We start from the raw sequence: 16710 nt of genomic DNA, 5'->3' as shown, positions 1-16710 counted from the left end.
ATATAAGCTATAATTTAACAAACCGAAGTTATCATTCACCATAATATTTCATTCAAATTTTTACGTATATAACATACATCGGCTGACATCTTAGGGGTGTTTGGTATTGCGATTATAAAACAAAATCTGTTCAAAATAGATTATACGTTTTTAAAACTGCGTTTTCATAGCCAATAATCACTTTTTCATACAAACACCTTTTTAGATTATTTGCATTTTACAAACGTAATAATCAGATAATCACTTTATAACGCAATCTCAAACACCCTCTTAGTTTTTCAAGCTATATTACGTTTTCATAACTTGATTTGAGAAATTAAATTGGTGAATCACAGCTTTAAAAAGATTTGTCAAAGTTTTTTTGAGAAACATACGAATAATGTGACAAAACTGATGAGAGACCGTCGGTAGTTATTAGAAAGAAAAAAACTCCAATCCCCAATTTTGTTAGGGTTCATATTCTAGCACCATAGACAGATCTAAATTGATCAAATCTATAAGCCATTTTGTTAGGGTCCACATTCTAGCACCATCACCTTGCAAATTGCAATTCAAATTGATACTCAAATGTCTGTCTTTTAGCATTAGAGCAATCCAACATTTTCTACTACTAGCAAAGAGACATTTTGTTCCCATCCACATTCCCCAATTGAATATTCCAACAAACAGACATATACACACAAAAACCAGAAGAAAAACAAACAAACAAACAAACAAAAAGAACAAAATGACAACTAAAGTGCCATACCAATAGTCACCACCAATTATTTTATCAAGAGATAAAATAGAAACATACAATGTATGCAAAAATATCTAAACAAAGAAAATGGGTAATACAGATGAAGTGTTGCAACCACCTGCAATGGCTCCATATCTTCCTACACATCGTTTACATAACCGACGTTATGGTATCGATGGCAAGATCATGGCAGCTGTTGTCATTACTGTTTTCTCCTGCTTTCTTTTCTTCCTCGTTCTTGCCCCTCGGCTGATGAGGCTAAGAAGAAGTAGCAGAAATTCTTCACCAGCTGACCGAATTTAGGCAACGCGTAATGAAGGAACTAGAAGCATGAAAACATACCATGATTTTCACACACTTAACACTCAGAGTCACACAGACAGATAGAACAGACAGATTACCAATTCATTTGTTCTTCATATCCCATGGTTGTAACTTTTATGAGGTACCAATATTTATTTAGGAGAATTGATCTACAATTTTTTTGTATACATGATTCTTATTCTCAATTAATCTTATGCAACTATTAAGTTTACTGGAACATCAAATGTATGTGAATTTACTTTTAGAACTGTAACTATTAACACTCATTCATTTTGCACCTTTTACCACAATGTTTGAAGTTTGACTGCCAAATATTAAAAAGTCAAAGTCAAAACCTAGTTGAGAAGCAGGAACTTAAAAAAATCTTGACTTCCAAAAACCCTACACATACAGAGAGGGGAATCAAAATACGAATGCTAATTAAACTAGATTTAAGATCAACTAATGATAAAAAGGGTTTTTTCATTGCACATGACAACTCATTTGAAATTGTACATATATCATTTTATCAGAAAACTAAAGTTCCCACCAAGACGGATGTAAGCGGAACCATGAGGTTGTCATCAAACGTAGTGCTTATAGGATGGGATTCAACCAATGCACTGGCAATCGAGATAACCAAAAAGCCGAAGATCATTTGCCAACTTTCTTCTAAATAGCCAAACATGGAGAAATAATGCATGTACCTGTGAGCAATATTCTATCAGAACTTATCAATGCTTAAAATAATAGACTTCCATTCTTTCAGGAAATTACTATTGAGTTTCTAAGGCATCAATGGTACTTCGATGATTAAAACATGTAACAATATAAAATTATATCCATACTTTTGATAAATCATATACAGTCATACAGGGGTTTATGTGAGATGGTTTAGTACGCTTGCTTAAGTTAAACATCCAGAACAAGTCTTTTTAGAGAGGCAGTCGCATCTCAAATGTCAGGTCGATTTTGTATAGCGTCTGTATTTTCATGATATTTAATAGACTATCATATGGGTCCAATCATAAAATGAGATGGCCAAAAAAGACTATTCAACCCAATGTACTTAAGTTTTCTAGAAGCAGATTATTATTACTGACAAAACTCAAGAAATATGTTATCTGCACGAATAGGTGCTTTCATTACACGAAGTGCCAAGTATGATGATGTTTTGGATATACTTCTCAATATTTTGCCTAAATCTTCCGTTTCTTTGTAAGCATAATTTGTTTCTATATTTCTGTAAAAACATTTACTCCGTATTAGTTTGCAATGCAAATTCTAGCATGATTACCTGATAACTAAGAAGCCATTAGGTCCAAAACTATTTGCATAAAGATTACCCTAAAGATTACCCGAGAGACACAATGAAACCAGCAGCTGCCATAGCTATACTCCCTGCAAAAGATTTGTCCTTGTTATAAGGGATCTTTCTTGTTCCAAATCGCCTTCCTATAATATCAGCCATACCTAGAGCAAAAACTTATGTCAGAGCATAATATATATAATTGGCATCTTAAGATTACAAAAGAGATGAGTACCATCTCCAGCACAAAGATTGCAAATTGCAGCGATTGCGATGGGAGATGTTCTCCAATAGATTAAGGACGACAAAGCGATTGTAGAAGCATAGTACAACGGTCCCTTAATAAGTTCTCTGATGCAGAAACAAACAAGGTAGATATAATCAGATCATAAATTATATCATTTGATAACGGAGGAATAAAACATGATTGAAATAACTGCATGTATATGACGAGCAAATTAAATGAACCTATAGTCTCCATCTCTGCTCATAGATTTCACAGCCGCTTCATCTTTCCATATTCCAAGTCCTATAAGAAGCACTTTTACGATGTTGATAGCAGGAATAAGAGCTGCCATAACTGCTCCTTGATGGCCTGAGCTGCAAAAGATTATAAGTAGCTTGATCGTCATCCGTTAATGTCAATATTGTCACGTCTTGATCATATAGAATTACCTGAAGAGAGGCCAGCATAACATGAATGCCAGCCCAATTGTTGTATGTACAAGCTTCCTATTAAGTTTCTGAAGATAAGAGATTATGTCTTTAAAAGCATCAGTTTATACACGAGTAGCTTCAAAGATCCAGAATTCACGTAAAACTAAATGTGAAAGTTTGAATAGCCTATAGGTTATGGACTACATTCTAACCTTTCACATGAATTGAATGTTATGAACTTGTGATTATAAGCAGCTAGACTTGCAAATAGTCTAAAAGAACGCATAGTTACCATACTCTGTCTTTTCTGTAGTTAGATCAAGTTTGAAACTCAGGGTTTCTCAAACTTCGGGTGAGAGCTTACATGTTTAGAGCTATCGATTTGCTCTCAAAAGGTAACTTTCCAGCAATACCAATTAGCCCATGTCAGACACTGCACGTCCATCACGTGAGACTCAAATCAACCCTTGTAGCGGCCCCATGCCCCCCACTCAGAAGGTGGCTCAACCATATAATCCAGGTTCACCAGGGAATTCTTCTGATCGGGTTGCTCCTTGACTTTGTTGGGATTGAACCCGAATTAAGGGTGTACAAGAATCGAATAAAGAAAAATTTGGGCTCAGCTAGAGCCCGAATAATGTTATATAACCGTTTTCAAGATGGAGCCGGAAATCGAATATTGCATTATTGTTTGAACTCAAGCTCAATGTTTATTCATTTGAAAAAAAAAAGTATCAACTATTTTCGAGCTCAAACTGGTCGTATTCAGCAAAATCGCCTGATAGAATAAAGCTAAAAAATAGTTATGTAACTCTCAATACCGTCTTGACGTCTTCCACGGGTTATGGGTCCCAATACCGCCTACGACAGTGTATGGGGAGGTTGATATGTAGACAGCCTTACTCCTAGTACCCAAGGTATAGAGGCTACTCTGGTTCTAATGGATTAAAGCTCATTTATAGAAAGAAATTAATACCTTTAACGCTTGATTAGTTCCTATGACTTGAATTAAATCAACAATCTTCCAAACAAGCCTTATAGTCGAATACTAATTTTTAAGCTCGACTCGTGAAACTAATTGAGCAGTATTGTTTATTCAAGCTCAAAAACTCTCAGACCCAAACTCAAGTACCTCGTTGATTAATTACTCAGCTCTTTTATACCCCCACCCATAATCAGTTTCAAGATCCCCTCATCTTCGGAATGGCGGAACTAACTACCCTACACACTAGTTCTAGCATATTACTACATTTATATTTAAGGTTTCACTAAACGAAGCCCTAAAGGTGCATTAACTAGTTGTACACTTACCATAAAATTCAGGCGTGAGCTTTTAAGTTTTATTATAGAAGATACAAATTTTTTATGATGCAAGTGTTTAGCATTTTCCTTATATTTATAATAAATAATAAAACAACTTAAGCAAATTAAAAGTTATGGAAATTTGCTAATCCGCAGTAAAATGCTGTACATAAAGATAACTTTTCCTATGCTATTGCAAACTGAAAAAAAAATATATATTAAAAAAAAAAAACTGCAGTTAATAAAACCTGATTAAAAATCCCTCTCTTAGCAGTTTCTTCATAACCTCTCAATATCGATAATGCGAAACAACCCGAAAAAACCATAGCAAAAATATCTCCGGCAAGTAGGTTCCCCGAGAAGAACATGGGTCCGCCAGCAGCCACCGCTGACGTCATTTTCCGACGACCTTCCACATTATTTAATTTCCCCACGGATATATTATAATAGCTAGAACGAAAATTATGATTGTTATAGTTAAGGTTGTTGTTAGTATAAGAAACAAGACCAAAATGTGTTGCCGAAAAACACGGCCGGAATCTTGGATCACGGAAGTAAGATGGGGAGAAAATGTGAGCTGAGCAAATTGTGGGAATCATTGTTAGAACGTTATGTTAGTTAAGTGAGTGAGTGATTAATTTGTAAGTTAGTTACGGGGAAAAAGGGGAAGTGAAATTGTAAGAGATATATCAAATGAATGTAACATCAAAGGAACGTTTACTTCAACAAGCGCCATTCTTGATTTTATTATTATTATTATTTATTTTTTTATTATAATAATAATATATTAAAAAAAAAAAAAGCTTTTACATAAAGTTGGATGTGAGTGTAGACTCAAGTTGTGCTCTCACCCCTTTCTGAATGTAAAAACATAATCTGTGAAAAATAAAAGTACCACTCCCAGCATTATTATTATTATTATTATTATTGTAATTATTATTATTATTAGGGTTATGTAAAATTTTCGGTTTTCATCCTTATGGTTTGTCAAATTTTCAGCATTATTATTTCTGAATGCAAAAACATAATCGTCCTTATGGTTTGTCAAATTTTCAGTTTTTATCTCTCCATTAACTTTTTGACCAAAATTTTCAGTTTTCATTCCTCAAATTTCAATATTTGACACGGAACTCTTAGCAAGACACAACTTTTTTTGTAGTCTTAATAGATTCGTGTCCGAGGTCTAGACATTTTAAGACTTAAAAGTTAAGTCTTTCTAGAAGCAACATCTTTACCTTTAGGTAAAGGTAAGCCTGTTTAGATTATACCTACCACATATCTTGCTTTAGTCAGGATATGTATGGTTGTTTTTGTTGCTTGAAACTTCAGACCATCCTCATTCACAACCCCTTCTAATAATACTATTCATCAAATAATTAATTTCTTCCTCTTATATTTACCCAATCCAACTAAACCAAATTTTTACATTTCCATTAACAACCCAACCAAACTATTTTTTTAAATAACTAATATCATTTTTATCTATCCGATTAGGAATATTTAAAAAAATAAAAAATATATATATTAAAAAAAATATATTATTACAAATACAAATAAGTTAGATATATAATAGTTTTTTATATTTATCAAACATATTCAACAAAGTGTGTATATCATTTTACAAGTATAACATAAAAGTAATAAGTTCAATTTTATATTAATTAGTTATAAATAATAAACTTATAAAAGTAATAACAATAAATATATAGATTAGCACTGCATAGAGACAAATTTGGAAGATATCATTGATGTGGTATTATTTATTGAAGGCCCAAACATTGATTGGCTCGTTGAACAAGTCGGAGGCTTCAAAAATTTTTAATATTTTCCTTTTCAACTTTTTACCCGACCGAACTACAACTTTTGTTGCGATGGGGATGGTCTCATGATCCATGTTCGCCTTTGAGGTTTAGCTATTCTGACCCTTAGCAAATGGGAAATTTGTTAATTGAATGACTCAATACTAAATACAAGACTGTATCAGTCACCAATCGACTATTTGGTAAAATCATATCACGAATAAATTTTTAATTTTTTTTGTTGGAAGGTGTATGAAGAATAAGTTGTTTGAAAAGAGTGTAGTGATAAAATATACTTTTAATTTCCTGTAAAGAAAAATAGTTTTACTAAATTGATAAAGGGTACTAAAATGAAATTTATTACCAAGTACGAATGTTTAAAAGAGATGGATCAAAGAGACCGAGTATGCAGTGGCAGCCCCGAGGATTTAAGTATCCAGGCCGAACAAAGACAAAAATGCTCCCTATGAATCAGGTTTGACCCCTCTAGGCCTCCCTTGGGAGTATGTCATTGTTTTGGTTTTAAAACGATTTGTGATCAGAGAACATATATACAACTTGTATTAATAGAGTGTTATTAATGAAGCCTCATTTTCATAGTTTATGATTTGACCTAGTCTACATGGTGAACTAATTGTTCGTCCATCACCATTTAACAATACATTTGATTGATTGATCAACTTAACCAAAAAGTTTACTTTGTTTAATAATAACTTTAACTAAAATGTATTCTTTGTCAGCAAGATCATCTCCCCAGCTTCATCATGATTCTTAAATAATTCTGATAATCATTTTCGGCTTTTACTTTTTCGTATTTAATGGTAATTGTAAACGTCTTAGCTGGTGTGCATGATTGCATATTTCAAGTGTTCACTTTTTATTTAAGCCATAAGCATTTTAAAAATATGCAATCGTGAAACGACTAAGCAATTTGGGTTCTGAAATGAAACTTGTTCAACTTTGCAGGAGCTTCAGGGAGCGATATTACTTTTATCAACGACTGTAACTTCACTGTTTGGCCTGCAATATCCGGCATCCCTGCAGGTTTTAATGCCACCGGATTTGAGCTCACGAAGGGTAAGTCACTCTCTCTTGAATCTCCAACTGGGTGGACAGGTCATATTTGGGGTAGGACAGGCTGCACTTCTAATGAGTCTGGTAATAATAGGTCATGCATTACCGGTGACTGTGGGGGTGAAATGATGTGTAATGGAAGATCATTCAAAGAACCAGTCACGATTGCAGAGTTCACTTTCAATCAGTTTCAAGGCCAGCAGGATTTTTATGATGTTAGTCTTGTCGAGGGTTTTAACTTACCCATGCTTGTTGAGGCAAAGGGTGGGTCAGGTTCAGGGTTGCGTAGTTGTGCTAAGACGGGTTGCATTGATGATTTAAATAACTGGTGCCCACCAGAGTTGACGACTGAAGGTGGGTGCAGGTCTGCTTGTCAGGCCTTTGGGTCGCCAGAGTATTGTTGCAACAGCTCATTTATGTTGACATGTAAGCCTACAGCATATGCTCATCTGTTTAAATCGGCTTGCCCTAGATCCTATAGTACCCCACTTGAGGATAAAACTAGTACATTTACGTGTAATGGTGCTAGTTACACTCTCAGATTTTGTCCAGATTTTAATTCTTATTCAACAATTAAACTCGGGGGCCAGCTTGATTCTACTGACCAGCTTGTTTCCATTGGTGGAATATTCACATTAGGATTCTTTGGTGAAGATTATAGTTACTTGGGTATTTGGTATACGAATGACATTGAATCCAAGAAAGTGTGGGTTGCTAATCCAAACAAGCCAATCGTATCGGGCTTCATGGACCATGCCCTATCCATTGACCCCCAAACTGGAAACTTGATCATCACTTCTGGACGGGCTACTCTGATGGTTATCACTGATGTTCAAGCTGGTCAAAACCCAAACGTGACTGCAACCCTCAAAGAAAATGGAAATTTCTTGTTGATTGATGAAGTTGAAAAGAGGGTTTTGTGGCAGAGTTTTGATCACCCAACTGACGTACTTTTACCAGGTATAAATCTTGGGTATGAGATAAAAACAGGGAGGAATCGTACTCTGACTTCTTGGCTGAGTACTGAAATTTCCAATCAAGGGGCATTTACTTTGAGTTGGGAATCCATAGAAGAAGCTTCTCAGGAACTAGTGATTCGAAGACGAGGCCAATACTGGACGAGTGGAAATCTGAATGGTCAAACATTTCAGTACCTTTTTGCATTGAATAGCCCGGGCAGTCAATCCCGCTATAATATCACTTCTATTTAAAGCAATGAAGAATGATACATTATATATATATGGCTATCATAGCAAAGAGAAAAAAATAAGTTGATTAAAGTGATCTTAACCATCCAAATTCATAATTAACTCTAATCTTGACCCTTTAAACACAAAGTCAAAATTATTTGAAATTGAAATGAAAAAGTCAAAGGTTAAATAACAAAAGTGAAATATACGTATATGTATGCCATCTATCTACACATCTAAAAAAACATTTACTGCCCAACATTGTCATATATTACCAATTTACCATATATATACAAACGACTGCTATTTCAATTTTGTTTAATGTACAAAACAATCAAATTATGTAATTAATAAGAAATCCTTATAAATGTTAAGGAGATTTTACCCTACTATTTTAAATCCTGCTAAACTTTTTTTTTTCTCATTTCAATACATTACAATTTTCAAACAAGAAGATGAAAAAAGTAATATGTTTACATTCATACCTCTCTATAATTATCCATATAATTCATCTATCTCAATATCCTTTTCATGTTCCTATTAATATTTCACTATATGCAAAATGTGTATATAAATTCTATTTTTGTATGTATTATTAGATTATATCATTACATGATGTAATATAAAAGTCATTCTTTATAGGATTTTGATGCCACAAACATTTATTTCAATTTCAAAGTTATAAGGATGATGCTCTTCAACAGGAAAAATGAAATTACTTAGGCTGTTGAAGAAGAATATAAAAGACTTTGAAAAATTTTACCTGATTTTACGGGAACAAGGGATGAAGGGTTAAACAAATTTTCTAGCAAAACTGAAACTCATCAATTGGGTTGAGATGGTTAAAATTTGTTTAACACGTATTCGGATATTTTAAAGAGATGACTTTTTATTTAAGAGAAATTAAATTAAACCCAAACCCAACTTGAAAATGCACTACGCTTTTTTAATTAACGTACATTATAGGGTACTTACTTTTTTAGATGTTTTGTTTCTAGATAGATCTTCCACAGTGACATGATTATACCATGCCCTTTGTATTCGTGTTTTCAAGTCTCATATATATGCTAAAATTTAGATGGTTATGGTTTTATTATTATTTATTTAGGATAAGCATGGCAAGCAATGAGGTTCCTAAATAAGATGATTTGCAAAAAGTTTACATTGATATGGAAAGTATACAATATACCTGAGTAATCTCTGGAATAATGTCAATTTTTGCATACTACAATTCGCCATTGAATGGAAGATGGCCGTGTTAGTTTCACAAGTTTCAGTGCATATTATTTCTACAGTGTATATATATATTTATGTTTGAGTCGGGTCGGGTTTTATCGTAAACAAAGATAATTATATAACTATAAGTGGACAACAAGAAAAAAAGATGCAAGCTTCAACCGAATTGCATAGAGAGGAAACTAGCATGTTAATGTTCGTACGTTTTTGTAAGAATGACCACAATTGTATCTTATATAATTTTGTTAACTACTTGAGCATAAAGTTATTATAATGCTTAGGTTTTACAAATTAATGGGCAACTGTTGACCCATTACATCCATTTGAGGATATTTTTGTATTTGATCCATCTGAAGATATATAGAGATCAAACAAAATCTATCATATTGGTATGTATAACTTTTACGATATCTAATGAGAACCAAGTTCAAAACTTTAAATAAAACATACTAAATCAATAAGATTCAGCGTAATAAAATTTATATAAAAACGGGTTGATTAGTTATATATAATTTTTATTCAGATATCAGGAACCATCCATAAGTTCATATGGTTATTTGCACTTTTGGTATATACAAAATAAACATGTTTCATTCTATATTTATTGTTTTTAACCAGGTCAACGACCGGGTATAGATCTAGTTACTTATAATGCTAGTGATGTATCTTTACCTATGTGGATTTTGACACCGAAAGGGCAGATTAGAGACGGTGACAATTTTACTGTCTGGACCCCTGAGTTTTGTTATGGGTACAATTCAAGTAATGGTTATGTAGAGGAGAGATTGCCTCAATGTAGGCGAGAGGGTGATAATTTTAGTCAAAAGAATGGAGATTTCGCTACTGATGTAACTCGAAGTACTACTGATAATAACTCAAGCCTAAGCATTAGCGATTGCTTCGTTAAGTGCTGGAATAATTGTAGCTGTGTGGGGTTTAATAGCAGTAATATGAATGGAACCGGCTGTGTTATTTGGACAGGAAGCAATAACTTTTTGGATAATCCACGTCAAAACTCAACGTTAAAATATGTTATTAGTCAAAATCCAATTAGCCCAACCACAGGTAAGAATCTCAGTTCCAAATTGGTTCGACTAACATGCATGTATTCCTCGTGGTATCTAAACATGTCGATTTGCAGGACACAAGACGAAAAAAAGCAAGAAATGGATATGGATACCTATGGCTGTTGTCGTTCCTTTGGTTTTCTTTATTTTGGGAACTTTACTTTGCATACAAAGGCGACAAGGTATAAAAAAATCCCGAAATCATAAAACTACACAACCTATCTTAGAAATTTGAGCATTGTAAATTGTAATTTCTACTTTTATCAAGTTGTTGCTAACTTCTATAGAATACAAGAGGCGGAAAAGAGATGAATATTTCCTTGAACTAACAGCTTCTGAAAGCTTTAAGGATGTCCATCAGCTTGAAACCGAACGAGGAAAAGGAAATGATTTGTTATTATTTAGTTTTGCCTCTATCATGACAGCCACAGATGATTTCTCTGTTGAGAATAAGCTAGGACAGGGTGGTTTTGGACCGGTTTACAAGGTAACTTACATTCATGTCGATGATATAAGATCCAACTCCTTTGTTCTTACATTTGTATCATGATGTTGCTAAAATAGGGAAAACTAAGCGATGGGAGAGAAATTGCTATTAAAAGGCTGTCAAGAACATCACGGCAAGGGTTTGTGGAATTCAAGAATGAGTTAATACTCATAGCCAAACTCCAACACACAAATCTTGTTCGGGTTATTGGTTGTTGTATTCACAGGGAAGAAAAGATGTTAATTTATGAATATATGCCCAACAAAAGCTTAGATTTCTTTCTTTTTGGTAGGCCTGGTTGTAAATTACAGTGCATACAAATATACAGTGGCTTACTTGTTGAATTTTGTATAAGACTCTGTCAATTTCTTGTAGATGGAAACAGAAAGGCGGAACTAGATTGGCCCAAAAGATTTAACATCATTGAAGGAATAGCTCAAGGGTTGTTATACTTGCATAAATACTCAAGAATGCGGGTTATTCATAGAGATCTAAAAACCAATAACATCTTTTAGATGAGAGTTTGAACCCCAAGATTTCTGATTTTGGTATGGCAAGAATATTCAACAAGAATGAGACCGAGGCAATGACTAACAGGGTTGTTGGAACATAGTAAGTTATCACTGTTCGCTTGATTTCATGGCATGCAGTAGCTTAGATAATACCACTTTAAATCCAAATGCAGATGAGTACCATTTGGATGATATGTTAATTTGACCATGTTGTGTTCAGTGGCTATGTCTCCTGAGTATGCAATGGAAGGCACTTTCTCCATCAAGTCTGATATTTTCAGTTTTGGAGTGTTGATCCTAGAAATCGTCAGCGGAAGGAAAAATTGCAGCTTCGTTCATCTTGACCGGACGTTTAATCTGATTGGATTTGTAAGTGTAGTCGTTGAATTGAACTTCATGTTTTGAAATTTTTGTGAATAATGGTGAAAGAGGGGAGGGGTACTAAGGGTGTAAACGAGCCGATACAGTGTCAGGCTCGAGTTCGACTCGACTAGGGAACTCGCAACTCTAGCTCGAGCTCGATCGAGTTTTATTTCCGAGCTCAATCGAGTAACCGACACTATCGAGCTCGATATATATTAACAATAATTATATAAAAAAATAATAATAATAATAATAGTTATATTTATAATTAAATATCTATATATAAAGGGTAAAGTTGCAATATTAAAGAAGCTCAATAAGGCTCGTGAGCTTCACGAGCTAGTTATTTTGATACTCGAGCTCGACTCGACTCAAACCGAGTCGATTTCGAATAATTTACGAGTCGATTTCGAATAGTTCGCGAGCTTTATCGTCTCATTTACACCCCTAGGTAGTACATGTTCTTATTTTAGGTAGATTCAAAAGTATGTTTACAATCAACAGGAAACCGGACCGTCCAAAAAACATAAGCGAACACGTTCAGTTAGCCAAAACGAACTGATCGACCTCATGATGATCTCATCGCGCTAACATATGTAAGTAGTCAACTGATCATTTACCCATGTACAAAAGAATAACAAAAAAACAGTATTTATATCCCGGAAAGGAGGTGGCCGGCCTATGAAAAAAAAATGAAATGTGTCATGTTTCTAAGTACTGGACCTATGGAAGCAATAAAAAATAAGCTAAGCTAAAATGAATGCACTTTAACATACACTTGACTTGTTCGATCGAGACTAATTAATATGGCAGATGAGATATTTTTCTCATTGTCTCGTCTCTATATGTTCGTTAGTGATAGTGATGAGGACAATAACATCGATCAATTTTTTCTAGTCATTTCTCTGTTTTCTTTCAAATTTATTTTTGTTGCTCAACCATTTCTCAAACCATCAAGTATCTTTCTTTCAAATATTTTTACCATATGACCGAACCCATAAATCCATTCCATATACTCATTAGATGAAATAGTGAAATACATGAATCATGGATTAGAGGTATCCTTTTTGAAGAATCGAGACACCAATTCATTTGTGGTTTCTTATGTCAAGGACCCTACACTCTGTACCTTTTTGCCTTCATAAATCATAACTTCTCAATTTGATGTCCACAACTTAGTCTCTTGGCAATCTCTTGATCACCCAACAAACTCTTTGTTAAAGGTATCCAATTGGTCTAATCTTTTTTTTTTCTTCTTTACATTGTCTTTCAAGAGTATCTCATATTCTAACACCTTTGATATGTGATTAATCTAATGTGAAAATTCCGAAGAGTCGGGGGAGTTTTCTTTTAGACTTGCAAGCTCACCCACTCTATTGGTATGTTAGACTACCTATTCCAAAGAAAGCCCCCAAGCCGCTAGAGAATACCCTCTACATCACCCTGCTGGGCGTCCTAGAGCTTAAAATGGGTTTGAGCGTCTGATTTTGGACTTTCCTCTCTTCTCACCTTTCCCTTTACTTTTCCACCTTTTTTTTTTAATTCTCAACCAATTACACAATGATCATGTCAAAAGTCCCCAAACCCTTAAAAAGAAGTCTCACTCCCACAAAAAAGATAAGGTGTCCCCTTAGATGACATAACGCCACATGTTAGGAGATGCCCCTTTGGGCCTTGGGGGATTATATGAAGAGCTCTCAATCCTTATAGTCTCAGCCCTCACTTTTTTTTTACCATGGTATGAGATCTTTAAAAAGTAGTGTTTTTTCTAGTTAATGTACATACTTTTCATTGTCACTTTGCTTAATGTCCACCTATGCAATGGAAGTCATTAGCGGTATTTGATGATTTTTTTATAATGATTGTCGCAGGTGGTTTAAATTATAACAGAATTTCTAATTATTTTATTTTTTTGAAACATGTTTATGATCTTGATAATTAAGATTATAAAGAATATAAGTTCAGATAAACTAAATGAGTTGCTTGTAGAAATGAAAAGTCATGGCCAAGTTTATAAGATTAGTATTGCTCATTAAGATTTAAACTAGAGAAAATTACATTTTTGGTCCCTTAAGTTGGCAGTATTTTCAGTTATTGCCCCAAAGTGAATTAATTACAGAAAAACCCTGAAGTTGGTCAATTTTTCACTTTTCACTCTGCGACTAACAACCGTCAATTAGGTCCATTAAGTGAGGGGCAGATTCGTCATTTCACCAAGATCCCTTTTTTAGGGTTGGTAAATGAATTTTTAAAGACAGCACGGTGGCCAGAAAAGTTAAATTCGCAATATCTCTTTTTATTCTTGATTCAGAACATGAAAATGGTACGAAAAAGGTCAAAATAGAAGTCCGAATAAAACCCTAACCAACAGATTTCTGATTTAACGATCTTCGGAATATTAAGAAACTTGTCGGAAAACTAAACATGGCGATTGTTTGCATGTTTTTCCGAATTAGGACCCAAAACAAGTTGCAATTAACTCAGAATTCAATCGCACAGAAATCCGAGTTAGAATTCTCCAAGAAAACTTGACTTCGGCGGAAAAGTGTAATCGTCAACAAAAATCAACATATTGAAAAATTGAAACCATCGTCATGATTACCGATCGTGATTAAAACTTGATGAATTTCAAATTGATTTGTCGAAAAACGCCGACGATATCGATGAAAGAAGTTACGAAAAACTGTATAAATCTGAGTATGTGTTTGAGTATGGAAGAATAAGAAGAATGGCTCATGGTGAAATGATGAATTTGCCCCTCACTTAACGGACCTAATAAACGGTTGTTAGTCACGGGGTGAAAAATGAAAAAATTGACCAATTTCAAGGGTTTTTTTTTGTGATTAATTAATTAAAGGCAATAACTGAAAATCCTGCCAACTTGAGGGACCAAAAATGTAGTTTTCTCTTTAAACTATAAGAGTATGTTGTTCATTTTGGATATTTAATAGTCAAGTTTTTCAACACTATGCTATATATTATAAGGGATTATAGACAAGAATAACTGAGTAATTTCCTAATGTTGGGGAAATTCGTGAATAACGAACAGATAACCGGATATAATCAAACTCTGAAAGGCGTGTAATCACTTTCAGATTGAATCAATTTGGCGGTTCACCCTTCAATCGGATACAATTCAGAGAATTAAGTACGTTCTGTGTGTTTATTATTTGAGAGAAAAGAACCAGAAAGAAGGAAGAAAAAGAATGATCAGAAAGTTTGTTACGGGTTGTATAAATCCACCAGAAGGCAGTTATTTGCAAGGTTTCGAAATTGCCATTTTTAGTCCCTCAAGTTCCGAAAATTTAATTTTCGGAGGGATTTTTACTATAGCAATTTAATGGAAATTTAATTTTCGGAGGGATTTTTACTATAGCAATTTAATTTTCGAAATTGCCATTTTTAGTCCCTCAGCTCGACCCCAGTCAGGGGCTCTGCCCCTTGGACCCCGCCAGGGGCTGCCGCCCCTTGGACCCCGCTCCCAGGGGCGCTGCCCCCGGACCTTAGGGGTTTCGCCCCTAAGGTCATAATAAATTCAAATAGGCGTGCACTCCGCACCACCAATCCTATATGATGTATTATTATGACAATACTGATCAAACAAGTTAACCCAATTACACTAAAATATCCAACACCTAATGATTTAGGCATGGTAGCTGTGGCAACAAGGAGATACACTGGAGTTGAAAGATCCAACCCTCGGAAATACATGTGTCACACAACAACTCTTGAGGGCAGTTCACGTCGCCATTCTTTGTGTACAAGAAAACGCAGCGGATAGACCAATAACATCAGATATGATATCCATAATCCATGCTTCTAAATGACACCATGTCATTACCCACACCAAACAGGCCGGCATTTGTCATAAGAAAAGTTGAGTCAAAGGCAACTTCGGAGGGCAAAGAGAAAGATTGTTCTGTGAACAATATGACAATCACAGTCATGGAAGGTAGATAGGGTATGAGCATAGCATATGCAGCTTCCAGCATGTTTAGGTTGAGCAAATTACTAAAAAAAAAACTAACAGCAAATGCATTTTCTCTTTAGACATTCAATTATGTAAAGGTCTAATTTTCAGAACAGAATGGACAACAATTAATGATTTACTTAAAGAAATGATGTATAAATAACAGGATTGGAATCATGAAGTGCCTATAAATGTCAGTCACAAGTGGTCGGAAATGGGCGGGTCAGTTTTGCACTGGGGGTTTGATTGGTGGCTTGGTGTGTAGTTAACTTGTTGTGGCGAAACAGATGGTTAACACAATACTAATTAGTTGAGAAGATTAGCTTTAGGAGTTTTGGTTTAACACAATGCTAACGGTAAAACATGTTGTCTTATTTATCTTATTAATAACTTTGGTACAATAACCAACCCCTAAATAAATATACGGATATTTGTTAACCATCAAGTGAACTAGAGGCAAGAAAGCTAATTTCTTACAAGATATCTTAGCTTCAAAAAATTCTTGGAGGTGGCCAGAAAATATGGTCGCATCGTTGATAAATTACCAAGGAGTATAGACCTGACTTTTATTATCTTCATAACAAAATATGATGCAACGTTGATAACTTACCAAGGTGTGTAAGTGTATAGTTTGTTTTGACAAATATGGCTAACATATTGATTTTAAGAAAATATCGATGGTCTAACGCTACATGCTTAGGC

General features: G+C 34.4%; 1 protein-coding gene, 1 long non-coding RNA gene and 1 pseudogene across 3 annotated transcripts; 2 read left to right on the top strand and 1 right to left on the bottom strand.

Annotated features, from left to right (window-relative positions):
• The first annotated feature begins 755 nt into the window (after positions 1-755).
• LOC122608517 lies at positions 756-1815 on the top strand. The gene is made up of 2 exons (XR_006325237.1): positions 756-1184; positions 1576-1815. It is a non-coding gene; the product is annotated as an uncharacterized LOC122608517 (long non-coding RNA).
• On the bottom strand, positions 1463-5004 carry LOC122608516 (probable phytol kinase 2, chloroplastic). 2 transcript variants are annotated; one of them, XM_043781621.1, is made up of 6 exons: positions 4559-5003; positions 3027-3094; positions 2820-2951; positions 2587-2702; positions 2401-2515; positions 1463-1749 (listed from the first exon to the last, which is right to left on the bottom strand). In XM_043781621.1, exons 1-6 carry the CDS (start codon positions 4907-4909, stop codon positions 1572-1574), a joined length of 960 nt encoding a protein of 319 aa, XP_043637556.1. In that variant the 5' UTR covers positions 4910-5003; the 3' UTR covers positions 1463-1571. The 2 variants fall into 2 exon arrangements, with proteins under 2 accessions (XP_043637556.1, XP_043637557.1); XM_043781622.1 differs by having other exon boundaries at positions 1663-1749; positions 2389-2515; positions 4559-5004.
• Positions 5005-6927: 1923 nt separating this feature from the next.
• On the top strand, positions 6928-16084 carry LOC122609274 (annotated as a pseudogene).
• Positions 16085-16710: the final 626 nt, after the last annotated feature.

Source organism: Erigeron canadensis, chromosome 7 (genome assembly GCF_010389155.1).
Source record: "Erigeron canadensis isolate Cc75 chromosome 7, C_canadensis_v1, whole genome shotgun sequence".
Lineage (NCBI taxonomy): Eukaryota > Viridiplantae > Streptophyta > Magnoliopsida > Asterales > Asteraceae > Erigeron > Erigeron canadensis.
The sequence above is the reverse complement of the archived record's forward strand: the minus strand, read 5'-3'. Positions and strand labels throughout refer to the sequence as shown.

Coding starts and splice junctions, on each gene's coding strand:
- LOC122608516 (XM_043781621.1), bottom strand. CDS start 4,909: ATGATTCCCACAATTTGCTCAGCTCACATTTTCTCCCCATCTTACTTC. Junction 3,095..4,558: donor AGAGAGGGATTTTTAATCAG/GTTTTATTAACT, acceptor TCTTATCTTCAG/AAACTTAATAGGAAGCTTGT. Junction 2,516..2,586: donor CAATCTTTGTGCTGGAGATG/GTACTCATCTCT, acceptor TTTTTGCTCTAG/GTATGGCTGATATTATAGGA.